Below are 27,877 nucleotides of genomic sequence, written 5' to 3'. Positions count from 1 at the left end.
CAATGTGTGCTGGGATACCAACCCCCAATGTTCCCTTGGTCAGGAGAATCATCTACAGTGCCAGCGGTGGATGATTGGATCAGGCGGAGCGAGAGGTGTGGGACAGCGCTCATGTCCGGCGGAGGCGCCCTCGCCCCAACTATCAGCCTGGATAGAGGTTCTGGTTATCCACAAGGGATCTCAAGCTGCGGCTACCCTGAAGGAAGCTCAGTCCAATGTATGTGGGTCCATTCAGAATTATCTGTCAAATAAACTCAGTAAGTTACCGATTAGAGCTTCCTGCTAACTACCGCATCTCTCCCTCCTTCCATGTGTCCTTGCTGAAACCGGTCCACCTGGCGTCTGGCCCTGGAATCACAAATCCCGAGCCTCCACCTCCATTGGAGGTTGATGGAACACCTGCGTATATGGTCAGAAAGATCATGGACTCAATTTGATGAGGGAGCAGATGCGATACTTGGTGGACTGGGAAGGCTACGGACCAGAGGAGATATCCTGGGTAGCTGCCAAGACCAAAGGGACGTCCCAGCAGAAGATCACCAGGAGTTGTTCGTGTGGGGAGATTCTGTAACATCTGAGGTTGTTACCCATCCTACCAAACACCAGAGGGAGACCAGAATGGGTGATCTTCACCCATTTCTTTAATGCTCATTTCCTGTTTACCACATTTGTTTATATAGTCATGCAATTCCATTGTTCTGTGCAAAATATTGCCAGTTTACCCTGCCTTACCAAGTGTTTTTCCATTGCTATTGTTTATTGATTCATGTTATGACCATTGCCTATTTTTCTGGATTTACTGCTTTTTGGATAACCCTTTGTTGCCTGGCTGGACCATCTATTTGGTTTATTGGATTTATCTGCCTGCTTTACGCCGATGTCTCTCTGCCTGCTGTTTTGGATTGTTTGCTTGTGTCTCTTAATAAACTTCTTGTACATGGATCCTAACACCGTCTCCATGGCCAGTTTGTTACAATAGTGTGGATGTCATAAAAAAATAATGACATAAATAGTTTACATTTATCACTTAATGTCGTACCATGTCCAGTAAACATAAAAAAAGCTCAATCAATTTTTGGTGTGACCACCTTTACCTTTAAAACCGCACCAATTCTCCTAGGTACACCTGGACAAAGTATTTCTTGGTTGTTGGCAGATAGGATGTTCTAAGCTTCTTGGACAATTTGCCACAGTATTCTATCTATTTTCAGTGGGGCCCATGACATCTGTTGCAGGACTCCCTGTTCTTCTATTCTAATCTTCACTATTTGCAAAATTTATGTTTGGGAGTCTAACATTTATATTTCCTATTTACACACAAAAGCTGAAGATATAAATAACCATATGTTTTTGTGAAACCTTTTGTGAAGACTTTTGAACAGTACTATATATATATATATATATATATATATATATATATATATATATATATATATACAGACACAGACACAATACCGGTCAAATGATTTGAAACACTTACTCATTCTTTATTGTATATTCACATTTTAGTCATGAAAACTATGGAATACCATAAATAGAACTATGGGAATTATGTTGTAACTAAACAAAATCCAAAATAAATCAAAACTGTTATATTTTCTCATCTTCAAAGTAGTCACCCTTTGCCTAAAATTTGCAGACATGTACTCTTGACATTTTCTCAACCAACGTCTTGAGGTTTCACCCTAGGATGCTTTTTACACAGTATTGAAGGAGTTCCCATCTATTTTGTGCACGTATTGGCTGCTTTTCTTTATTATTTGGTCCAAGCCATCAATTAATTTTTTTTTTTTTATAACATTTTAGTATTATAATGACATTTATATGGTGGGACAAATATATTTTTGTCTACAAAACAAATTTCAAACATTTAAGCATATGCCTTCAGATCAAAATATTTTTAAGATCATGAGAAATATTTCAGTCAAGTGTTTCAAAAGTTTTGACTGGTAGTTATAATTCAAGCCAAGCCCTGGGGCAAAATGGTTATCGTTATCTAAAATGTGACAGGTGGCAGTCAATAAAGTGGCTTGGAAAGCAACAATTCTTTACACCTATCAAAAGAGAATATTTGCATGGCACAAAAACTTATAGATTCTAGATGTTTTAATTGCCCAATCGCCTTCACTCTGTCAATCAGTCATCAAAATGCACAGTTACAAAATAGGATAAAAGATCAGTGAAATATATTTTCATTTTTTTATTCCAAAAACTTCAAAATAGTTTTCAAGTTCAAGAAAGTAGAATCAAGCTTAAACAATGCAAAGCATCATATACAGACAGATAAAATACATTTTATATATTGCAGACAAGCCATGTTGGGTATTACATATTTACAATATGTAAACTTCTATATACAATTTTTTTTTTTTTTACATTTACAAAAAACAAACAAAACAAATGTGTCTCTATTTTGTCATATATATATATATATATATATATATATATATATATATATATATATATATATATATATATATATGTAATATCTAATCCCCACTAGCATTTGTAATACAATAATTAAAAACATTTACAGATCTGTCAACACACTTTCTCTTTTTTATATTACAAATGTATTTCCATAAAAATATATCTCTGTACAAAAAAAGTTTTCTATTCGTTAGTTCTTCTTTTCAGTCTCTGAGTTCTATCTGTGTATCCACATGACTGCTCCATTAAGGTCCTTGTACTGTAGTTTTAATGTCACTTTTCAAATATCCTTCTGGTCAAGTATGCAGCTCATAACTTACAGCATTCCTTGAGGCTCTGGATAGCCAGAGCAGTCCTTTAAAAGTCCCTCAAGGCTGGGCTTGTATTCACTTGGTGACCAAAGAGAAATGCATTGTTGTAGTTCTTAAAAATGAGGGGGGGGGGGGCGACGACTACTTGCCAGTGCATACTGAAATATAATCACATTGATCGCCACACAAAATTGATATATGCATCCCTTAGTACAATATTTTCTCATTGAACTATGCTATACAGTATATGTTTTTAATTGCACACATTGTCAATATAAGATGCAATATGCAAATGTTCAAATATATTGATATGCATTCTTTTGGGTGTGGAGATTTCCCACTATGTTATATATTAAGACTTGTAGCTTGCACATAGAGTATCTTGTTATATGTTACCATTGGGGACATGAGAAGAAATAATTAGCATTCCAAGATATATATATATATATTGTGACAGCATGAGAGGGTCAGAATCTTTAGTGTGTGCAAGTTCCCAGTAAACACCACTTCAACAGTCTCTTCAGTATGTCGGTGTATTTAATAATTTAACAAAAGGTTTACAACTTAAATCTCTTCAGCTCAAATGCAACTTATTCGTCTTTGTTTCACAGAGGTATGCGTCCTTTCTCCAACCACACACTCCAACAGTTTCTCACACCCACTATTAGAGCCTCGTGCTGGTCTCATTAGCTGCAGCTGTACTCTCAAGGCAGCCTGGGTTTTGTAGTCCTTAACAGACGGCCATCTTGCTCCAGCCATCTGAGGGCCATGTATCTGCCCTCTAGAACACGCCCTCTCATGATGCCACAATATATATATATATATATATATATATATATATATATATATATATATATATATATATATATATAAAAATTAAAACATTCAATGCATCCCAGTTATTTTATACTTGCAAACACTCTTAAGAAATGAAAGAAATTCACTTCTTTTACTTATTTACTTACAATTAACTTGAGAAAACCAAATGAAATAAGAATATTTAAAAGAAGCACACTTTCTTGTTAACTAACTAAACCTTTGATGAAAAGGGTTGACAAACTCCTCACAAATATGCAAATATAATATGTGAGAATTTTAATCATGCTGGTTGCCATTTTATTTTTATGTATAAAATGTATACTTAAATTGGGCAGAGTATAAAATAAAGTATATGGTGGGCTACCAGGCACATTTCCTCACACACACAGATGTAAGCACCAGTTTTGGGGTAAAAAAAATAAATAAAAAATTACACAGAGAAGGAAGCATCTACAGTATCTGACATGTCGACAGTCATCGGCACAATGATTACACAGTTACACAGGCTGGAACACAGACAACAAAATATTTTGTGTTTTGTAGAATTGCAGTATGTCATATAGTAAATTATTTATGCTTTTGGTTGGTGTTCACATAGGCAGCTGATGCCTTTGACTTTGGCAAAGCAGCACTATCGGTTTTGCAAATCACATTTGCAAAATTAATAACACCTCTCAACCCACAATGTAAGTATAAATTAAGAACACTCTAATGGCAAATGTTATCTGTGAAGGAAAATGACGGAAAAAGCATGTGAAAAGGAATGTTTGAAATTGTTAATTAATTGCATGTTTCGGGGTGCTGGTCTTTTATTCTCTTGGGAGGAAAAAATGTAGCAGAGAAGAGAATCAAAGCTCTCTTTGAGTAGCTGGATAATCTATAGATAAAGTGACCAAGGCACTGTTACAAGAAACAAATGCATATGTCAAACATGATACCTAGGCTGCATGGATACTTATTAGAAGAGTATTTCAAGATGTTAGTATATACTGTAGATATATATATATATATATATATATATATATATATATATATATATATATATACACACGATCAGCCACAACATTAAAACCACCTGCCAAATATCGTGTAGCTCCCCCTCGTGTCACCAAAACAGTGCCAACCCACATCTCAGAATTGTATTCTGAGATGCTATTTTTCTCAACACCATTGTACAGAGCGGTTATCTGAGATACAGTACTCCGAACCAGTCTGGCCATTCTCTGTTGACCTCTCTCATCAACAAGCCATTTCCGTCTGCAGAATTTCCTCTCACTGGATGCTTTTTTTTTGGGCACCATTCGGAGTAAATTCTAGAGACTGCTGTGTGTGAAAATCTCAGGAAATCAGCAGTTACAGAATTACTCAAACCAGCCCATCTGGCAACAACAATCATGCCACAGTCAAATCACTGAGAGCACATTTTTTTCCACATTCTGATAGCTGATGTGAACATTAACTGCAGCTCCTGACCCATATCTGCATGATTTTATGCTCTGTATTGCTACCACATGACTGGCTGGTTAGATAATCGCATGAATGTTTGTTGGTGCCTGACGGACTGGTTTGAGTATTTCTGTAACTGCTGATCTCCTGAGATTTTCATACACAAAAGTCTCTAGAATTTACTCCAAATGGTGCCCAAAAAATAATAACAAAAAAAGACCATTGAGCAGCAGTTTTGTTGATGAGAGAGGTCAACAGAGAATAGCCAAACTGGTTCGACTGACAAAATCTACGGTAACTCAGATAACCGCTCTGTACAATGGTGTTGAGAAAAATAGCATCTCAGAATACAATTCTGAGATGTGGGTTGGCGCTGTTTTGGTGACACGAGGGGGAGCTACACGATATTTGGCAGATGGTTTTAATGTTGTGGCTGATCGGTGTGTACTGTATATATATATATATATATATATATATATATATATATATATATATATATATATATATATATATATATATATATATATATATATAGTACACATACTACACCTATAAAGAGATGTGACTCTAAAGCCCTTGTGCCTTGAATTGTTTTTTTTAGTTTTTTTTGGTGTATTATCACTTGCAAGGTGCATCTTTCATAGGATAGGATTTAAAAGGATACATTTACTTGATAATCTTATGTGAATATTATAAATCTGACAGCTTTTTAATGCACTTATTATCCACTTCTATTGCTGTTGGTTTGCTAAGACATAAAACACCAGGGTGAGATAAAGTAAAAAGCCAAGCCAGTAGGAGATAAACTGCAATGAAATAATCATAACTGGTGTCTGATATGTGGGAACACAAACACTTACTGAGACGCCATCCACACTGATGAAGCACTTCAAAATGAAAAGTAATAGGCTAGGGAAAAAGAAGACAATTTAATAAATATGAAGTGAATACCAACAGCTGTAAGATAATGTGCTTGCCTAATGCTTTGCCTGCGAAATAACAAGGGAATCTTTACCTTTTCTATCAACTCACAATTGAATTTTGATAAGCTACAGGTTTCAAAAGTAACAAACCTGTAAAAGTAATCATACCAAAGAGAGGTGAAACAGACTGAAGCAACAATTCAGCAATAGATTTCAGAAGTATTGTGTACAGCAAATAAACTAGAGGAATTCTCATGAAAATAAATGCAAATATAGCAAGTATCAAATAACTAAGTCATAAGAGAAGGACGGCTGTGACATTGAGATTCAATAACAAATAATCTCTTAAACATTGGCCATATAAAGGAAACTGCACCCTAAAATATAATGTACTTGGAACATTGACAATAAAATATTTCATTTATCATCTTTTCCTATCATATTGCATTCAACAGCTATTCATAAAACAACAGCTGCTGTTTATTTAGCACAGCATATGAATATTAAGTGTGATGCAAATGAAATGTTTAAGTTGAGTGTAACATCATCAAAGTTATCTATACTCCTCTAGTTGTGAAAACTGTAAACTTGCTGTTAAAACCTATGCTGTTGCTCATCTTCAAACCTTCCCATCGAATTTCTGGGACACGAGTCTGCAAATAAATAACCGGCATTGGATAAGTTACTCAAGGGTGAAATCTTTAAGTCTCATTTACTTATCAAAAGTGTGGAGTTGGCATGGATGACACAAAGGTCTTAGTACGGAAAGAGATTATGACAATGCTACAGACATTTGAAAATATTTTGATGCTTATTTGGTGCAGGCTCCATTTTAAACCTAATGTGATTTTTATCCTTGACTTCAGAATACAAGGACAGAATCTGGTAATGAAAGACATGTCTTGAGTCATACATTTTCCTTCGCACTTCAAGTGTCCAAGGGCTATATATATATATATATATATATATATAATATATATATGAAAATAATTTGATTCATACAATTCCAATGACATCAGAAACCCCAAAGAATCTCTGAATCCAACCTAAAGTCTGAAATAAATGACATCATATCTTTAAATGCGAGCAAATGGTTCTTCTGCATTACATCCCAGCCTACAGACCAATCACAACTCAGAAGATACTTTGAAGACCAGTCAGACGAGGAAGGGCACAGTGCTGTTCAGATAGCTCTCCAAATAATTAAAGATGCATAACAGTTGCTTTCAAATGTAGGCTGCAATTCTTCTGTCAATGCGGAAAAGAAATAACAGCAGATAATGGCCACGACGTCAGTTTCATAAAGCCTCTAAACACAAAAAAACACGTTCACCATGATCTCCTCCAACTGGTTATTTGGAGGCTTGCAGTGACTGTCCAGTTTCAGTCAGGATTGTGATAAGATGGTGCAAAAATATTTACTCCAGGCAGGAATAAGGAGAGAGAGGTGCTACAGATAGAATCCATGTCTTCTAATAAGCCCCAGAATCTCATTCCACTTCAGTTTGAGGTCTGAGCCCTCAGGTGTCGTTGCATTTCCAGGGAATTGATGGTGAAGGTGTCGTTGCATTTCCAGGGAATTGATGGTGAAGATGTCAGTGAGAGTGTCCTCTGTGATGTGAACAAAGTCTGCACTTGTTTGCAATTTTACTATTTCGAAGGGGGAATACAAGCCAAAACACTCTGTGGAAAGAACTCAATGTACAAAAGTAAAACAAGCTTCGGCTCTCCAGGAGACACTTTAGACTTCCTGAGCACAACCAATGTCCCCACAAAGACATCCTCCACCTCACATGTAAGAATGGGGGGCCCTCGTTTAACCAAACAAATGAACCACTTGTGTTTTTATTTGGCAAGCGATAGCTGTGAGCATCACATTTGTCCCTGTGCAGTTCCACGGTTAACAGGAGGTTCCCTCATAGGGCAAAAAGAGGAGAATAGCGTAAGAGTTTTTAATGTGGTTGTCTCTGTGTTTCTCTGTTGATGCTTTTTTTGCTGCATCATTGTCAGGGTTTATCACTTTTATATGTCACAATTGGGTTTGGTTCACACACACACACACACACACACACACACACACACACACACACACACACACACACACACACACACACACACACACACACACACACAACACACACACACACAATCCTCCTCTTTAGTTCATCCATTTGGCCCATTCATAACTATGAGAACTGCTGTGTGGAGAACAACCTGTGACGAGAGGAAAGAGAACAGGGAAAAGAGTTAGGAAAAAGAGTATACAGTTGTCAGCAGTGTTGGTGAAGCTATTGTTGAAACTGAAGCTGAAAATTTAAACTGGGTCATTTAAATGAACCGTCTGTATGAGCCAATTCACTTATTTATTCATTTATACACATACAGAGAGAGACACAGACAAAACGACAACATTGCGGAAATGTAGAGCCCCCAATATATTATTTCAAAAGGAAAGGAAGTGGGGAGAAAATAAAGAGGATGGAAAATATTAGGAGAGGAGGATGAGATAAAAATAGCAAGTAGCCTATTTACAGTATAAAGATCATCAAATATATGTACATAAACTAGGGTGTATGATATATAAAAAATTGGTTATTTGTTATGTTATGTTGATTTTGTGGCAAAGAGAGAGAGTTTATGAAGTTTTAAATAGGGAGTAAATTATGGTCAATGCTATATTAAGTAGTAGCTCTAGGTCACTGTATGAGGCAACTATCCAGAGTATGTGCAGCCTCACCGGTCATGCGGTACAGACCCCACACCCGCCCCAGCAAGAACACCAAAGCCCCCATCCCAAACAATGCACCACCGCAACTTGTAACCACTAGACCAGGTATATGGGTCTTCCTCTTCCCCCCTCTCAGGGATGAGCCCTGTTTCGGGTCACTTCGGTTGGTGCAGCCAGCACCATCACTACCTGAGTGAGGTCTACCCTGGGGGTCCCATTTGCTGATGCAAGACGTTTCTTGACATTTATCTTATAAGATATTTTACTACCATTTTACTCAAGATTCAGTGGAACCAGTGTGGCTCACAACACCGCTACTGGGGTGGCCCACACATATATAGAGAGAGATATGAGAGAGAGCACATTTGATTATTGCCTCAACAGTGAAGCGATTTGTCATGTAACACCATTACTAGTTTGAAAAAATATCTTCTTACAAGAAAAGCTACGCTATTTAACAGATGAGCTACTGTCAAGCTACTGAAAAATTGAATTAGTTGGCTAGTGACGCTCAACATAACAATGTCTGACATTATAACATCATAAAAAAAGATCAGAGGTACATTTTTATCTCTTATTTAATTTGGATAACCAATTACATAACATCCTGAAACTGTAGAAAAGCAGAAACATATTCCCTCATGACAAAGAGCTGTTACAAGTTGAAATCAGCAGAACAGATATAAACACATAGGTTACATTGGAAAACCAATTACAGAGCCTGCCAAAGTTCATCGTCTGCTGCTCAGATTAGGTGCTCTTTAAGGAAATAACTTGAAAGAGGGTATAAAAGCAAAAATGAATTAATTAAAATGTAAAACTACTCTATCCTTATCACCTTGTTTTAAATTTGTTATACAATCACGCATTTTGTCTAAAGAGGAAAACTATAATGATTGTTAGAATTCAGACGAGGGCAGACGAGGAGTGAGGATCTACAAGCAGGTTTATTGAACAATAGTGAAAACACGACAAACAGGAACAAATGAAACATCCACGTGGGGAAAACTGAAACTAAAACATGAAAACATCGAAGGTACACGGACTGGATGAACACGGCAGGATGAACACGGCAAGACAGGCAACAGAGCAAACATCAGAACATGGGCCAAACATCAGAACAGTCAGAACAACGAACGACAAGGGAATGGAGGAACAGCGGGGTTTAAGTACACAGAGACAAGATGATAACAAAACGACAATCAGGTAAGCACAATGACACAGTGATGAGGGTCGGGAATCATGATAATTGGAATCAGTGACGGCGACACAAGAAACACGGGGCAGACAACCAGGGATCGTAACATAACCCCCTCTCTGAAGAGTGGATTCCAGACGCTCCTAAAAGAGAACAAAAAATACACAAAAAACAAAACAAAATCGTCCAAGGAGTGAGGGGGAGCAGGCAGACCAAGGAGAGCACACGGGGCAACGAGACAGTCCAAGGGGGCACAAGGGGCAACCAGACAGTCCAAGAGGGAACAAGGGGCGGACAGGCAGTCCAAGGAGGCACAGAGGGCAGGCAGACAGTCCACGGGGAGCACAAGACAGGACTGGGTCAGGTGGCCTGGGAGCTGGCCACAGGGCAAGGACAGGTTCAGGAGGACTGGGAGGCGGCCACAGGACAGGGACAGGTTCAGGTGGCCTGGGAGGCAGCCGCAGGACGAGGACAGGTTCAGGAGGCCTCCGGGCAGGGACAGGTTCAGGAGGCCTGGGAGCCGGCCACAGGGCAAGGACAGGGTCCCAGGCCTGGGAGTCGGCCATAGGACAGGTTTAGGAGGTCTGGGAGTTGGCCTCAGGACCACAGCCATGGGGAACTCCGAGGGAGCCATGGAAGTTTCTGGTGGCGGAGCCATGGGTGGCTCAGGAGGCGGAACTGTAGAGGGCTCTGGAGACGGAGCCATGGTAGGCGGAGCCGTGGGAGGCTCAGGAGGCGGAGCCGTGGTCGACGGAGCCGTGGAGGGCTCAGGAGGCGGAGCCATGGAAGGCTCTGGAGGAAGAGCCGAGGGAGGCTCAGGAGGTGGAGCCGTGGGAGGCTCAGAAGGCGGAACCGTAGAGGTCTCTGGTGACGAAGCCATGGTAGGCGGAGCCGTGGGAGGTTCAGGAGACGGAGCCATGGTTGACGGAGCCGTGGAAGGCAGAGCCGAGGGAGGCTCAGGAGGTGGAGCCGTGGGAGGCTCATGAGGTGGAGCTGTGGTCGGCGGAGCCGTGGGAGGCTCGGGAGGGGGAGCCGAGGGAGGCGGTGGCGTAGAAGGCTCTGGAAGTGGAGCCAAGGGATGTTCAGGAGGCGGAGCCGTGGAAAGCTCTGGGGTTGAAGCCGTGGAAGGCTCGAGGGGCGGAGCCGAGAAAGGCTCGAGAGGCGGAGCCCGGGAAGTTTCGAGAGGCGGAGCCCTGGGAGGCTTGAGAGGCGGAGCCCTGGGAGGCTCCAGAGGTGCTGAATCTGGGAAGGTCGAGGCTACAGGCGCTGGCTCTGGGACGGTCGAGGCTACAGGCGCTGGCTCTGGGACGCTGGTTGAGGCTACACGCGCTGGCTCTGGGACGCTGGTCGAGGCTACAGGCGCTGGCTCTGGGACGCTGGTCGAGGCTAAAGGCGCTGGCTCTGGGACGCTGACCGTGGCTGGCGTGGGCTCTGGCTTGCTGACCGTGGCTGGCATGGGCTCTGGCTCGCTGACCGTGGCTGGCGTGGGCTCTGGCTCGCTGACCGTGGCTGGCGTTGGCTCAGGCTCGCTGACCGTGGCAGGCGTGAGCTGGGGAGTGGAAGCCTTTCTTCACCTCCTCCTCCAGGCGGACGAAGCCGGCAGCGCTGGCTCGTTGACCAAGGCAGGCGTGGGGGTTGGCTCACTGACAGGCGTGAAGGGGCAGGCGTGAAGGGACGAGGCATGGACGAATGGGGGGTCACCACTGTGGGAGGAGAGGCAGGGTCCTCCTCGACTACACCCACAGAGAACGGCGAGCCGCAGGCCAGCATCATCTCCTCAATAAATTTGCGGAGCATCCAGCCGCGCGTCGCCAGTGGCAACCAATCCTTGAGCGAACTGTTCAGGTTGGCCCAGAAGAAAACCACCAGGGAGGAGTCTAGGAAGTCCGTGGCACTCGCTAGTTCGAGGAAATCGTGGACGTGGTCCTCCACTGGACGGTTTTCCTGCACCAAGCTGAGCAGACGGCAGTTCGCTTGTAACACCGCTAGATCCATGTTTGGTCGTTCGTTCTGTTAGAATTCAGACGAGGGCAGACGAGGAGTGAGGATCTACAAGCGGGTTTAGTGAAAACACGACAAACAGGAACAAATGAAACATCCACGGGGGGAAAACTGAAACTAAAACATGAAAACATCGAAGGTACACGGACTGGATGAACACGGCAGGATGAACACGGCAAGACAGGCAACAGAGGAAACATCAGAACAGTCAGAACAACGAACGACAAGGGAATGGAGGAACAGCGGGGTTTAAGTACACAAAGACAAGATGATAACAAAAAGACAATTAGGTGAGCACAATGACACAGTGATGAGGGTCGGGAATCATGATAATTGGAATCGGTGACGGCGACACAAGAAACACGGGGCAGACAACCAGGGATCGTAACAATGATAAACACAGTTTTGGAAGTATTTCAAACTCCACACTTATGCTGAAAAGGCATATATTTTGGGAAATGATAGTAGAAATCCACAGCAAAGGACACCACTAAATCATTTCACAGCAACTGTGAGAAATGTGAGAATATATTGCTTTTTCCCCCCTTTCCTTGAGGTCTATGTCCTCCTTCAGTTTATTACATTGTGAGATTTAATCTGTGCTCAGCAATGACCTTTTCATCTCTGATGTCACAGTAGTTTGTACAGTTGCCTAATTAAGCATCTTAGATGTGGATGCAGAAAGCTAAGGTCATGTTGTGTCTTTTAGCTCTGGAAAATGTCTACAAAGTTTTTACAACATAAAAAAGATTTATATTTTGGCAAATAATAAAAAATAAATAACAAAAAATTAAAATACAAAAAATATCATATCACAACCAGCTCATCGAATTCACTGAAGTAGGATGCCGTTTCACAAGAGCATATTTATTTAAAGGTGCACTATTATAAAAGACACAAATGTTCAGTGCAATGATACATTTATAAATAATAATTGAAGTTCAGTGTAAATATAATTTAGTTCATTAGTGTGGATAAAGGCGGTTTTTGGTTTCCGTGCAACAACTTGGCACTTTAATATAGAATGTGTTTACAGGTGTGCATATGATTTTACAAAGGCTTTGAAGGCTGCTTACCCAATCCGAATTTATAGTCAGATGAATTTGTTTTATTTACCACTATTTTCGCAATTTCATTTGATGATGCTAGTGGTGCATAAATTACAGACAGTAACTGTCTGATGATTTATTTATCCCAGTTAAAGACTCACCTTTGAAGAAAGCGGTCGCTATACTGCTGTGCATACCGTGCTGACCGTGAACTCTGTCTCATTTGCCATGATGTCAGTGGGCTGGATGTTGCGGTCATACATTGGGTTCTCGAAGGTCGCCCTTCCGTTGGTGTTCTCATGGCCCGCATAACCATTGAAGGGTACTTTGGGCCTTTTCCTGAAAGGAAGACAAGATATATTAGCAAACGTTCTTGTAGAGTGCTTCATCTGACACAAATAATCCTTCAATGAGCACAGCAAGGTACACAACAATATCACAGAGATTGGAAAGGGCAAGAACAGACCTCTGTATCTTTGTGTGAGCTGTTTTACCTGTGTTTGTAGAGATAGAGTGCAAAGCCTGCTATGATCATAGCAATAAAAGGCACTAAAATGGCTGCTGCCACTGAACTGCTATTGGAGGCAAAGTTGTAGCCTGGATTCTCCCCATTTGGATCAAGCCCCTCTGTAAAATAACACACAAATAAAGAATAATCAGGCACAATCAGATTAGCTGAGTGATGACAACAGAAAATAGTGTCGTTTCCATCCTAAACACGAATGACAATAGAAAAAGCACAAAATTTTTTTGTTGCATAGGGAATATTTTTTTTTACAAGACTTGATACAGTATAACTAATCACAAGTGAAAGTGCATGTGTTCAAATCAGTGGGGATTTCTTTAAGACTGCAAGGGAAGCTCAGCTTCCCCTATAATGTAAAAAAAATAATGGTCAAATATAATAAAAATGCGTTAGAACACGTTCATCTCGAAGACGAGTTCGTTCAGAATCAGCTACATTACATATAGCAGGTCGGCTGACTCGATTTACTTCTCATACATTCCCGTAGCGTCAGTGCATTTCCCTGTTGAAGCCGAGCGTCCATTGACTTCAATGGGGCTGCTCTGAACAGTTTTTTTCAGTGCTCCGAAAATAGACGGTCATTGGATAAATGCTGCGATTATGTCCGCCCACGGACGCTCAGCGTCTCTGGGGGTGAATGAGGAGTGGGCTGGCCCGGACTCCGGGCTTCAGCGTGATGATTGGAGGATCTGTCGAAAGACTGCATCTCCTTTTGATTGACAGCGAATCTGTACTATAAGAAGTCACTGAAGCTATTTCGCGCTCAGTCCCATCGTGGATTTCTCAAGTGTAGTCGAAAGACAAACTGCTGCAACCTATTTCTTTATATTTGTTTGGCGAAATTGCTAGTCAATTTGCATAATACATTTCACACAATTATACACCACATTCCTTGTTTCAGTTTTACCAAGTTTAATATATTTTGTTTTAGAGCGTTCGTTCGTTCGTTCGTTTGTTCATTCATTCATTCATACAGTAGGCTAGGCTAGCGTCGTACGGGTGAAACTGCGCACGATGGCAGACGGTGCTAATATTGTCTACCTGATTTTGGCGAAGCCATTTGAAAGTCTTCCTTACGAGGAAAAAATTTGAATTAAACAGCAGGGCAGATCAACACCTAAGATTGATTTAGTGCAAAAAATAGGGTAAATAAGTTTATAATGTAGGCCGAAAATGAGCTTCCCCTCTTTGAAAGACCAGCAGCCGCCACTGGTTCAAATTCATTTGAAACAACAGAAAAAATTATAATATAAAAAATTAAATGGGAAAAATTCATATCCAAGAGACTTATTTTTGAGAGACATCAAACTGCATTATCTTGACAATGCTTTTTAATTACTGGTATCAAGGCACGGCAATGATGAAGTCATTCCGAATTCACTTTTCAATTTAGGCCACAGAGCTATCTTAAATAACAAGGAAGTGTCAGTGCACCTGTTCATAAGACAATGCCAAAAAGCTTCCCAGTAACATCAAGCCAGTAAAAGAGGGATTCAATTAACTAACTCAATAGAGCAAGCCCATCAAACCAGCAGGAAGTTATGGAATATGGTCCCACTTATTAATAAATATTCTGTTTGCTCAATCTGTCTGATTATGTTGGGATAGGAGTCTATACAGCTGTCGATTATGGATGTTTCATTATGGCAGGATTTGACAGACTGGTCACGGTTGGCTTCCACAAGCAGTACATCAGACACTTACACTGGTTCTATTTTTCTCTCTTACACAACTACACACATTTTTGTTAAATTCGATTATAATAATATCTAATAGCTATTGTGGTTGGGGGTAATATATTACAATAAGATTCTATTAGATGGCATCACCTAATCACCTAGTACAATAGTTAGCATGAACAAAAACTTTCATAGCATTTCATTATATTACTGTTATGTTAAAAAATGGGTAACACTTTATTTTAGGGATCAGAAATTAGACAATAATTAATGACTAATAATTGTACTTGTAAGGGATTAGTTACGGACTTGTTTGGGATTATAAGGTACAGTATTTATTAGGCCTTTGTTCGTAGATTTCTTACCCTTGCCTAATAGCCCATCTACATGTGTTTGTTCCTAACAATTAACTTACTAGGTAAAAACAAAAGATACCAATAGCTAGTAAGGTGCAAAATACATCTTTATATATTCTCATTACACTATGTGAATGTGCAACTTATAAGTATATAATAAATATAGAAGGCGAAGACTTTTAATGCTTATTGAATAGCAACTAAATTAATCCTCTTTGCCCTAAGGGCAAATATTGTTAGATGCTATTTTCACCCCTAATTCATCACTGCAGCATGTTTATAGTGTTTAATTAGAGTCCAAAAAACACCCTATACCAACCCCTACCCCTTAAACTAACCCTAACCTTCCCTGCTTTGTTGAAATACTGTATGTATTATATATTCATACGTATAAGCCGCACACTCACACAGAGTACTGAGAACCTATAAAGGATGTATTTTGCATCATACTAGCTATTGATATGCTTTGTTTATAGTTAAGAAATTCATTGTTATGAAAACAGCAAATAAAGGGGGTATAAAGCAATAATAAGAAATCAGTCAATAAATACTTGATAAATACTTTATAATGCCAAACAAGTTCATAACTAGTCACTTACAAGTGTAAGTATTAGTCATGAATTAATGTCAAACATCTGATTCCTAAACTGTTACCCCAAAATTGACAGTAAATAACCATCTTAAGACAAATGTTTTGTGAAACATCTTATGTTACTTTTGCACAGTACTGTATACATTAGCTAACATACAAACATAAGTAGCATAAACACAATCATATTTTGATCAATTAAAAATAGCCAAGATTAATAAATGCTTTAAAAACATGTTTTCATTGTTAGCTGATGATATTTTAATTTTAACTAATGTTAATAAATAGAACACCTTATTGTAAAGTGTTACCGTGGTGGACATTGATAGTAAATACAATTTTAAAGATGTAACAGTTAAACAATGTCTGAGAAAATTACAGAGACTAGACATTTTCACAATGACTTTAAGTCCTTCCCTCAATTTCCAACAATAACCAATATTTCTTCTGTCAATTTAGATGCACTAGACATAAAGATACTTCACAAAGCTGTCAGACTTAAAAGTGAAGTGTGTAATTTCTGCACCAATAGCGTCAACAAATGATAATGACAGTTCTTTTTATGTTTCTAGAATATTCCCTTAATCTGCCATTGGTCATAAACCAATAAACCCACCCTGAACTCACACCATTGGTTGAGCCTGAGGGTGGTCAGGATGCTCTAACAAACAGAGCAATATTTTGATAGCACCAGAGTGTTGACATTTTCTGTGGGAATTAACAAAGCAATGTATTTAACCTGCCTCTAAGCAAGCTAGAATTTTAGAACATTTTAACATTGAAACATTATACACTTCACCTTTAACAAAACAAAGACGGAATGGTCCAATAAGACAACCACACATACCCAGCCTCTGAAGTCCAAACTGGCCAAAGCCTTTTCCTCTAACAAAGCCTTGGTACACAAAAGTGTCAGAGGAAGGCATGTATGACACCTATGGAGAAAATTGCAAAACATTAAGTGTCTCACATTGTCAAGTACCTTAAAAAATGACAAAAATGAGCCTTTGGGAGGTAAAATGTGTCAGAAATGTGAAAGACTACTTTATTTTGACATTTACTTAGCAACCTTTACTGAGCCATAAATAGTGATCATATGAAAACACACACATGCATGGCACAAAACAGACACACGCACTCACACACAGCTTTCCCCCCATGTTTCCTCTCTTTAATGCTTTATTATGAGCCCTCTCTCTCATGAATACAGACACACAAACAAGCCACACACTTCATGGCCCCCATTTTTAATTCTACTCTCCCAGGTGCTTGTCCCGAGAGCATTAAAGGGGGGAAGAGACGTCTGGCCCTGATTACCCAGCAATGATTTAACTGACGTTTTAATTAAGGAAAACATTGTCTGTGCTTTCCTATGGCCAGAAGTGACGAGGTTTGTGTGTGTGTGTATGTGTGAGAGTTATAGAAGTTTTTGCAGCCCAAGGTCTGGCCCAAGACAAGAGGCTTTACATCAGCCCATGAGTATTGAATTACACTTTGGCCAGGTGTACACTGTGCATCTCTTGCCATCTCTTATGATTGATGCTTGTCAGATTGTACAATAAGTAAAAATGTGCAATATACTGTGCCTCTTACTGAAGACTTTGGTCATAATCAACAATGTTGACTAAGTGTTTTAATTCACCAGTACATGTCTATTCTGCCATCTTAATTTACACATAGATATTAAATTGTCACAGACATGCCATCAATTGTTGTGCTCTAGATGGTTCTTCAAGAGACAGCCATCATAGTAGCAGTCACAGTACAGCACCCAACATTTTTTACATTGTAAGAACTTTGTTGGATGTTAAGATTCATTGCAAAGTCAATTAATTGACTGTCTGTGAGCATGTCACACTAAACAATCAAAGACTGCCACTTTTGACACGTGATGAAACACATCTTTTACAATGATTAGAAATCTATGATGGCAAAAACTATACTGTGTGCACTTCCAAAGTGTTTTAATTTTTTTGCAAGTAGACATTACTTAAATATTTGATCTGTGATTGCCTAATAAAGCAAACAATGTATTTGAACCTAGTCCATTAAAACCTGGAAAAGCAGGAGAATCATCACAGTTATTATTATTTCCACATTTTACCATACAGAGAGTGAAAATGACAAAAATAATAATTCTACAGCTATACTGCTCACAAGGATTTACTATGACAATTCGAGGGAAGATTACAGGAAATGAACAGAAAAGTGTACGTACATGTCCATCCAGAGCCCAGTTGTCAATTTTGAACTTGTTAACAAAGATCTCCACAGGCCCGCGGATCTGATACACCTGCAGCAACAGCTGGTCCTCTTCCTTCTTAAAAGTACCTGCAGGAATGGAGAGAACATGTGTGGGTGGGTTTATTAAAATGCATTACTATGTATTAATTTTAATGAGTGAGGCATTTACAGAAATAGCTTAAAACCTAACAAACTTATTTTTGTGAAAAACATATCTTCATAATAAATACAATGCGGTTATATTTTGTTCTGTAATTCAATGACATTCATTTAATTTTAAGTGTGGCTTAAGTATCCTAATATTTTTCCATATCAAACAAGTCGTCTAGTCGTAAAAACTGTACTAATTGTGCATTATTCTTCCATTTCGGAACTTGGCAGTGTGAAATAATCATCCATTTTGTTGCAAGGGAAAAAGCATCCCGGACATTCTGCTAAACTTCTCTTCTTTTGTGTTCCAATGTGACAGAATGTTTATTTTTGGGTAAACTGTTTTTATAATAGAACACAGTGCAAACTGCAAACAGATTTAGCCAGGAAATTGGCATACATTTCTTAACAAATCTTAACAAATGATTGGTTTGCATCTTGTGTAGTAAGGTTAAATTTGAGAACACTCACCAGCTAGATTGAGCTGTACACCGCTGTGGTCCATGAGAGTGCCGTTGACCCGATTACTGAATGGTTCAAAAGCAGTTATACTCAGCATTGCTGGCTGCTTCTTTCCTAGATATTCATAAGAACCCCTCCAAAGAGAGTTCTTAGCAAATACTCCACTTGGCACTGATAGGAACAGAACAAAAAGAGAGCAATAAACAAAATGAAATAAAAATAAATTTGAAGTGACATATATATTCATATATAGTTGTTTTTTATGTATGGTATAAAACTTACCAGGTAGCTTGGTGTTGGGAGGCTCTTGCACAGTTCCAATTGTTTTCCCGCTTGGTCTGTTATCAGCTATAGGGTATAAGATATTACGTTTAAGAGAGGGAGACTGGGCACATTGAACTAGACCTTACAAAATCTCTACTAATAATCACTTATCTCCTGGTCTGCCCTAAAAAGGAAGTGGGCTGCTATGATGACTAAGCACTGTAACAATTTACTGACACAATCATGCAACAAGAAATCAGTACAAGCACTTAAACAAGAAAATGATGCATACTGTTTGAAGAAAACCATCTTAAATCATCCTGGATAACATGGATACTATGCTTTGCATTAATAATCCTGCTCTAAAACACTTCAGCAGCATATTTCAACAGCTCTTAAGAGTGTGATAAATAAAAGCTTTAATTTGAGACTCCTGCCATCTTTCTCCAGGCAGAGTGAAAAAGATAATTGTTTGTCTGATATTTCGTCCAATGCTCACAATCACCCAGGGAATCCTGAATAGGAATCATTTATCCAACAGTGGCCATTTCACAGCAGTATGTGCTGTCCAAGACCAAATCAATACATTCCAGTGGGCTAATCAAGCTTTACTAATATGAAGTTTCAACAATAACATGATGAATTGAGAACAGTGATCATGGCAGTTGTGGAGATGAAACAGGTGCACAAGCAATTAATCAGCATTTGTGTGGAAGAAAATCACAAAGTGATGGAAAACGATAAACCATTAGGTGTGTGTGTGTGTGTGTGTGTGTGTGTATTGACGCAGATGGGCTACACCCAAATACTGTAGGGACTTGTGGTGTATGAAAGTGCTCGATGCAAATTAATACTACACTTCCACATAAAACTTTAAAGATCCCATGAAATAAAAGTAACAGTGTCTATTTGAACCCCGGTGTAAATAGCATCTGCACCTTATGCAGCTATTTGCACCCTAATAGTTTGGTGAAACAATAGAATTATACAACAGACTAGACAATAGATGTTGCTGCAGTGGTGTGGGGTGTAAAGACTATGTGTGAATGTGTACTATTAAAACCAGCACAATCCAATAAAATACAGGTGAAACTCGAAAAATTAGAATATTGTGCAAAAGTTCATTAATTTCAGTAATTCAACTTAAAAGGTGAAACTAATATATTATATAGACTCATTACAAGCAAAGTAAGATATTTCAAGCCTTTATTTGATATAAGTTTGATGATTATGGCTTACAGCTTATGAAAACCCCAAATTCAGAATCTCAGAAAATTAGAATATTGTGAAAAGGTTCAGTATTGTAGGCTCAAAGTGTCACACTCTAATCAGCTAAACACCTGCAAAGGGTTCCTGAGCCTTTAAATGGTCTCTCAGTCTGGTTCAGTTGAATTCACAATCATGGGGAAGACTGCTGACCTGACAGTTGTGCAGAAAACCATCATTGACACCCTCCACAAGGAGGGAAAGCCTCAAAAGGTAATTGCAAAAGAAGTTGGATGTTCTCAAAGTGCTTTATCAAAGCACATTAATAGAAAGTTAAGTGGAAGGGAAAAGTGTGGAAGAAAAAGGTGCACAAGCAGCAGGGATGACCGTAGACTGGAGAGGATTGTCAGGAAAGGCCATTCAAATGTGTGGGGAGCTTCACAAGGAGTGGACTGAGGCTGGAGTTACTGCATCAAGAGCCACCACACACAGACGGGTCCTGGACATGGGCTTCAAATGTCAAACGTCTTACCTGGGCTAAAGAAAAAAGAACTGGTCTGTTGCTCAGTGGTCCAAAGTCCTCTTTTCTGATGAGAGCAAATTTTGCATCTCATTTGGAAACCAAGGTCCCAGAGTCTGGAGGAAGAATGGAGAGGCACACAATCCAAGATGCTTGAAGTCCAGTGTGAAGTTTCCACAGTCTGTGTTGGTTTGGGGAGCCATGTCATCGGCTGGTGTTGGTCCACTGTGCTTTATTAAGTCCAGAGTCAACGCAGCCGTCTACCGGGACATTTTAGAGCACTTCATGCTTCCTTCAGCAGACAAACTTTATGGAGATGCTGACCTGCCCACACTGCCAAAAGTACCAAAACCTGGTTCAATGACCATGGTATTACTGTGCTTGATTGGCCAGCAAACTCGCCTGACCTGAACCCCATAGAGAATCTATGGGGCATTGCCAAGAGAAAGATGAGAGTCATGAGACCAAACAATGCAGAAGAGCTGAAGACCGCTATTGAAGCATCTTGGTCTTCCATAACACCTCAGCAGTGCCACAGGCTGCTAGCATCCATGCCACGCCGCATTGAGGCAGTAATTAATGCAAAAGGGGCCCAAACCAAGTACTGAGTACATATGCATGATTATATACTTTTCAGAGAGCCGACATTTCTGTATTTAAAATCCTTTTTTTTTTATTGATTTCATGTAATATTCTAATTTTCTGAGATTCTGAATTTGGGGTTTCATAAGCTGTAAGCCATAATCATCAAAATTATATCAAATAAAGGCTTGAAATATCTTACTTTGATTGTAATGAGTCTATATAATATATTAGTTTCACCTTTTAAGTTGAATTACTGAAATTAATGAACTTTTGCACGATATTCTAATTTTTCGGTATGTTTCAGAGAGGGGCCTTTACAAAAAAGTACATTTTTAAGTCAGTAAGCTTTAGTTTATAAGTGAGTTTAAAAATGTATTTGGTAAATGGTCTGCATTTATATAGCGCCTTTTTTAACCTTAGCGGTTACCAAAGTGCTTTACACTGTGTCCCGTTCACCCAATCAGGTGCTAGCCTGCCATTGGGAGCAACTTGGGTTTCAGTGTCTTGCCCAAGAACACTTCGGCATGTGGAGTCATGTGGGCTGGGAATCGAACCGCCAACCCTGCGATTAGTGGCTGACCTGCTCTACCAACCGAGCCACAGCCACCCCTGTAATTTGTAATTTGTAATTTGTAATTTGTCTTATACATACGTGTACACAGAGGAGGCTTCCCTGTCCAGCTGCCATCGGCCCTGCAGGTGCGGTGCTCAGACCCTCCAGCCAGGTAGAAGCCAGGCTGACAGGTGTAGATAAGCGTATAACCCAGAGATGGCAGCTCTATAGCACCTACATCTGCCTGTGTGGGGAGTTCAGGCTGATTACAGTGATGAGCTGGAGAGAGGAGAGGACAAGAAAAAAGTATTAAATAATAATAATAATAATCAACAACATCTTTAAAAAAAAAATGTTCATCACTACTGACACTGATCACTTTTTTGCATGTGAAAACTAATAAAGTGAACAAAACAATCACACTGATACATTAATAATATTGTGGCTAACCAATGCACTCAGGCGGCATGCCACTCCAGGTGAGGTTGGGCAGACAGCTACGAGAGATGGAGCCAAGGAGAATGTGGCCCTTTCTGCAGCTGTAGTATACTGAACTGCCAATCTGTTAAAACAAACAAATACAGTGAATACATGACAAGAAAAATGAGTTCCAGATGTATTGAAATTAACTCTGATTTGAAGTGATAAGCACCTGGTAGCCTTGAGAGTTGTTCTGATGTCCAAATAGAGGAGTTCCAGGATCTACACAGTTGGTGTGACTAGGATCTATAAGGAATTCCACAATCAATTCACACTAAATCACATCATGGTGTTTATGATAGTGCTGGTATACATGGTTGAATCCAGTGCAGACACCATGCATTTAGGTAAAAGAGGCCTTATTGTGCCCTAATGTGCCTTACTTTGCACACACATATGCATGCGTCAAAAACTGAATGCTTACATTTGCCTATATAGAGAGCTACACTATAAAATATTAGGTACCACAAATATTAGATGCAGTAGGTAATAGCATGATAATAACATGGCAATTATCTATGGTCTTTTCATATTATGCAAAATCAGTCTTCAATAATACATTTTAAAGAATATACAACTGACTTAATCAATGTTTGAGTTTGACTTTTAATAAAGTGTCATCAGAAAGTAATAGAAACCACAATTATTTGTTTAGCTTGTTAATATCATGATTAATATCATGATGATGATTATGGAATTAATATGTGACCTTCATAAAAATGTGCTTTTATTAAATAATTGTAAAATCTTTTATGCATCAGATCCTGACCTATACACGATGGCTGGTTTCCACTCCAGGTTCCGTCATATTGGCAGTAACGGCGAGCAGAGCCTACCAGAATCAAAGGTGGGTAACATGAGAAGGAAACAGAGGACAGGTAAGTGAACCCTCGGTCTTCCCGCTTGCCCTGGGCTGGAATTCCTGGATCTCCACAAAATACAGCTGGAGAGGAAAGATAAATGCAAAGAGAAAAATAGGTACCATATCACCATGCATTATCAGGATTACAAAAACTACAAGGACAGTCAACTGAAAGACATACAAACAGCCATCGAATTAAGCTGTATTTGTGGACATAATGCATTTAAACCCTGAGAAGAAAAACATTTATGGTTAAAGTCCAATTCTACAAAAGCCCTTCCAAAAATGTACACTTACGAAAACATTGAGGACGTTCGCCACTCCAGTTTCCAGTGCCCTGGCAGGTGAGGATGGTTGGAAGAGAAAGCTGGTAACCCTGATTACAGGCATAGCTAATGCTTGAGCCCCACTGGTAGTCAGAACCCACCACTTGTCCATTAGGGATACTGGGTGGAGCTGCACACACAATGGCTACAAGCGGACATAGATAATCAGACACAGGTTATGTTTAATGTGAGAAAATAATACAATTGTATCAGCTCATGTTTTCACTCAATTTCACTCACTGTGCTTGCATCTGGATAAATATTTAGGCCTAAATTACTCTATGCAAGTGCCACATAATATTTCCAGAATGTGTCCTAACTTTATCCCCTTTTTAAGTACTGAAGTTTATTATCAATAGAGTAATGCAATAAGTACAATTTAAGTATGTACAACAAGGCCACACATTTGCAATGAGTTGCCTAAACATTCACATCTTTATGTGTTAGCATAAAATATGTTTCTGGCCTTAATTGACAGATGACCTTCTACAAACAACAAAGCCACTACATCCAATCATGTTGATTCATGCAGTAAGCTTTAGTACAAAAAAGATGGACTTAAACCTTTGCAAACAGGCTTGGTGCCATTCCAGGTGCGGTCCTTGGTGCAGATGAGTGTGGAGGCACGGTCAGCATCCATAGTGAAGCCTGGTGAGCACTGGAAGCTCACAGTGTGGCCATAGGTAAAGTCACTGCCCAGTCTGATACCATTAGAAGGCACTCCAGGATCTCCACAGTTAATGACTAGATGTGGACAGAGAAAGGAAGCCTAAACTCAAGAGGAGGAGTGACTGCAAAAAGTATTTGGACACATAAGCCATAATTAAAAAATGTATGAATGTCTTTGTGTAATATGAAAAAAAATTAAAGAAAGAAAGAAATGGCACAGACACACTATTCAAGCTAAATATTTCAGAAAACGGAATTAACTCCATGGAGCATATGCATTGATCATGTGATGAGTCACACCTGACATTAATTTGCAAAATAATTGTAGTTATTGCAAAAATAAAAAAATTAACCAGTATGGTTTGTAACCAGGGATTTTCATGTTTTGTTACCTGCACATATAATATTCATGAAAGAATGTCATATTTAGTATGAAAATGCTTGCTTGTATCCCAATGGCCAGTCCGCCACTGATCAGCCACAAAGTGTGTCATGGGGAAAATGCCCAATATGCCAGATTGCCAGTCCAGCCCTGCACATATTGTTTCCTTGCATATAATGGTGTAGAATTGCGGGACTTTAATCCATACCATGTACATCTACATCATACCAAATTCCCAACATATATTGGTGTGAGAATGCGGGCACTTTAACTGATCACATCTACATTTATATGACCAAATTCCCTACAATTTACACAGATAAAAGAAATATTCTCATATTAAATGGGTCATAACGTGGAAGCAACAAGATGTTTAATCACTCTAAGTGGTGCTTTTACATTAATTAAACGTTCTAGTAAACAGCATTGGGAGGCTCTTTCTTCTAGTCACCTGCTGTAGTCTGAAGCCACCAACACCTGCTCTGTGCCAAAGACACCAATATGTCTGGAGCCATAATGTCTGCACGTGACCTCCCTTTGCTCAGAGCCTAAAGAGTGTGCAGTGTGTTTTTATGAGCAAGGCAAGTCACTCAGACTGCTGCCAAGAGCCGGGGGGCAGAGGGGATTCTCTCTATCTCTCCAACACAGGCCTGCTATGTAGACGTCCCTGATCAGCTTGTGTCCAGGGCTGAGATAATGGAGAGCACTGTCCCTCATTATTAAGTCTGGTCCCACAATGCATTGAAAAGCACTGTGTGAACAAAACCAATTCAACCCAGCCTATGGATTCCTCAAGAGCATGGCCACTAAGAGCTTTACTTATCAGAGCAGTTTAGTGTAACACTAGAAAAGCTCAAGAAAAAAGACTGTGCCTTTCTAAGCCACTTGAAAAGACCCCATGAAATAGCATGTTGAGCAGTTTTCTTTCTTGTGTTGATGTATTTCCTCTCAAAACAGGAAGTTTGGGTGGGACGTCTAAAAGAATTAGCTTTTGGTTTACGTCACAGCCGTGTACCATGATTTGTTACTTACTGCTACTTATTAAAGGCAGGTGGTATTAGGGTGAGGGGACACTGTCATTAAAAAAAAAACAAATATGTAAATATGTAAATATGACCGTGCTAGTTTGTTTTCCAGGTAGAAATGTTTATAAGACTTTTACAAAAACACATTTTTTTAGAAGTACTCAAGCATTTTCAGTACTGTGCAAAAGTTTTAGGCAGTTGTGAACATTTTTGTATAATGGGAATATTTTATGAAAAAAATAATTGCATGAATAATTTATCAATTCACTAAATACAAAGTACAGTATATCCACTCACCAGTTACTTTATTAGATATACCTGTACATGTGCTTATTCATGCGATTATCTAATCAGCTAATCATGTGGCAGCAGTGTCATGTATAAAATCAAGCAGATATGGGTCAGGAGCTTCAGTTAATGTTCACATCAACCATCAGTATGGGGATAAAGGTGATCTCAGTGATTTGGACCGTGGCATGATTGTTGGTGTCAAATGGGCTGATTTGAGTGTTTTTGTAACTGCTGATCTGCTGGAATTTACATGCGTAACAGTGTCTAGAGTGTATAGAGAATGGTGTGAAAAATAAAAAACAAACAACCAGTGAGTGGCAGTTCTGATGAAGAAAATGCTTTGTTGATGAGAGAAGTCAACAGAGAATGGCCAGACTGGTTTGAGCAAACTGAAATGCTACAGTAACTCAGAAATCCCCTCTTTAAAATTGCAGTAAGCAGAATAGCATCTCAGAATGCACAACATGTCAAAGGCGGATGGGCTACAACAGCAGAAGACCACGTTGGGTTCCACTTCTGTCAGTCAAGAACAGAAAACTGAGGCTGCAGTGGGCCTACCATTTGCGTACATCAGCAGAAATCCAGATTTGTCAGACCAAGCAATGTTTTTCCAATGTAAGCAGACAGTAGTGGTACCCAGAGGGGTCTTCTGCTGATGTAGCCCATCCGCCTCAATGTTCGACGTGTTTTATGTTTAGAAATGCATTTCTGCATAGACCTCTTGTAATGTGTGGTTATTTGAGTTACTATCACCTTCCTGTCAGTTTGGACCAGTCTGGCCATTCTCCTATGACCTCCAGGGCTGGACTGGTAATCTGGCATACCGGGCGTTTTCCTGGTGGGCCGATGCACTTTGAGGTTGATCAGGAACGGAATGGCCATCGGGAGAACCGAGCTGGCCGGTGGGTTGGCAGCAAAACGTGCTGAATGGGCCATGGTAAGCTAAAATAAGCCATTGCGTTAAGCAGAATGGACCACAAAACAGTGACGCGGTATGCAGAAAAGGACAGCAAACAAGTTTTGGACCGGCTGCCATGTATAATCGTGGGCAGATTTCTCTTCCCAGTCCAGCCCTGATGACCTCTTGTTGATAACAAGCCATTTTCGCCCACAGAACTACCACTCACTGCATGTTTTTTTATTTTCACACCATTCGCTTTCCACTGTAGAGACTGTTGTGTGAAAAATCCCAGGAGATCAGCAGTTAAAGAAATACTCAAACCATCCTGGCTCTGTGGGGGCAATACCATCTGTTACAGGACTCCTTGTTCTACTTCTATTCCATTCTATTTGCAAAAGGAATGTTTGGAAATCTTGATATTTCATATTGTAATTATGTGCTTAAGACCTCTGTAAAAAATAGACATGAACTAAAATCCATAAATCTGCAATTTTGATTTAATGGGGTCTTTAAGTCTCATCAAATATCCAGAAGAGCTTTAAAGAGCCCACGACTTGATGAGCGCAGTTTTCTGGTCTGTGTTGCCCTATTTATTTATTGAAACAGGAAGTTTGGGTAGGACATATCGAAGGACTTATTCCTTCCAATAAAAAAACATCCAATACGCTTATTTTCATCAAAGCCATGAAACATGATTTGGTACTTGATGGTCCATTGCAGGGGAAGGGCCGTTCTCATTTTAGAGAGCCCTTGATTGAACAAAAATCTGTGTAGTGCAGATTGAGTCATCAATAGTTTTGGACTATTAACCAGACAATAAAGACTGTAAATTTGAATTGCATATATCTGCTAAAAGTGAATTTGGGCAACGTTTAGGAGTATACAAGAATATAGATTGCCTC

The 27,877-nt window shown here is 39.6% G+C and overlaps 1 protein-coding gene across 1 annotated transcript in view; it reads right to left on the bottom strand.

The window, feature by feature from the left end:
• Nucleotides 1-8,061: 8,061 nt before the first annotated feature.
• The window catches only part of LOC127650708 (CUB and sushi domain-containing protein 2-like), a 467,844-nt gene continuing 448,028 nt past the window's right edge, over nucleotides 8,062-27,877 (bottom strand). Inside the window, exons 61-73 of the mRNA XM_052136305.1 lie at nucleotides 24,272-24,451; nucleotides 23,679-23,852; nucleotides 23,289-23,462; nucleotides 22,692-22,765; nucleotides 22,490-22,601; nucleotides 22,139-22,318; nucleotides 19,194-19,259; nucleotides 18,921-19,082; nucleotides 18,274-18,386; nucleotides 16,903-16,990; nucleotides 13,400-13,532; nucleotides 13,067-13,244; nucleotides 8,062-8,143 (exon numbers count right to left, since the gene is read on the bottom strand). Coding sequence (XP_051992265.1) covers nucleotides 13,085-13,244; nucleotides 13,400-13,532; nucleotides 16,903-16,990; nucleotides 18,274-18,386; nucleotides 18,921-19,082; nucleotides 19,194-19,259; nucleotides 22,139-22,318; nucleotides 22,490-22,601; nucleotides 22,692-22,765; nucleotides 23,289-23,462; nucleotides 23,679-23,852; nucleotides 24,272-24,451 — 1,616 coding nt within the window. The 3' untranslated portion in view covers nucleotides 8,062-8,143; nucleotides 13,067-13,084. The remainder of the gene's footprint in view (nucleotides 8,144-13,066; nucleotides 13,245-13,399; nucleotides 13,533-16,902; nucleotides 16,991-18,273; nucleotides 18,387-18,920; nucleotides 19,083-19,193; nucleotides 19,260-22,138; nucleotides 22,319-22,489; nucleotides 22,602-22,691; nucleotides 22,766-23,288; nucleotides 23,463-23,678; nucleotides 23,853-24,271; nucleotides 24,452-27,877) is intronic.

The sequence above is a fragment of the Xyrauchen texanus genome, chromosome 10 (assembly GCF_025860055.1).
Source record: "Xyrauchen texanus isolate HMW12.3.18 chromosome 10, RBS_HiC_50CHRs, whole genome shotgun sequence".
NCBI lineage: Eukaryota > Metazoa > Chordata > Actinopteri > Cypriniformes > Catostomidae > Xyrauchen > Xyrauchen texanus.
This window is presented reverse-complemented; position numbering and strand designations above follow the sequence as displayed.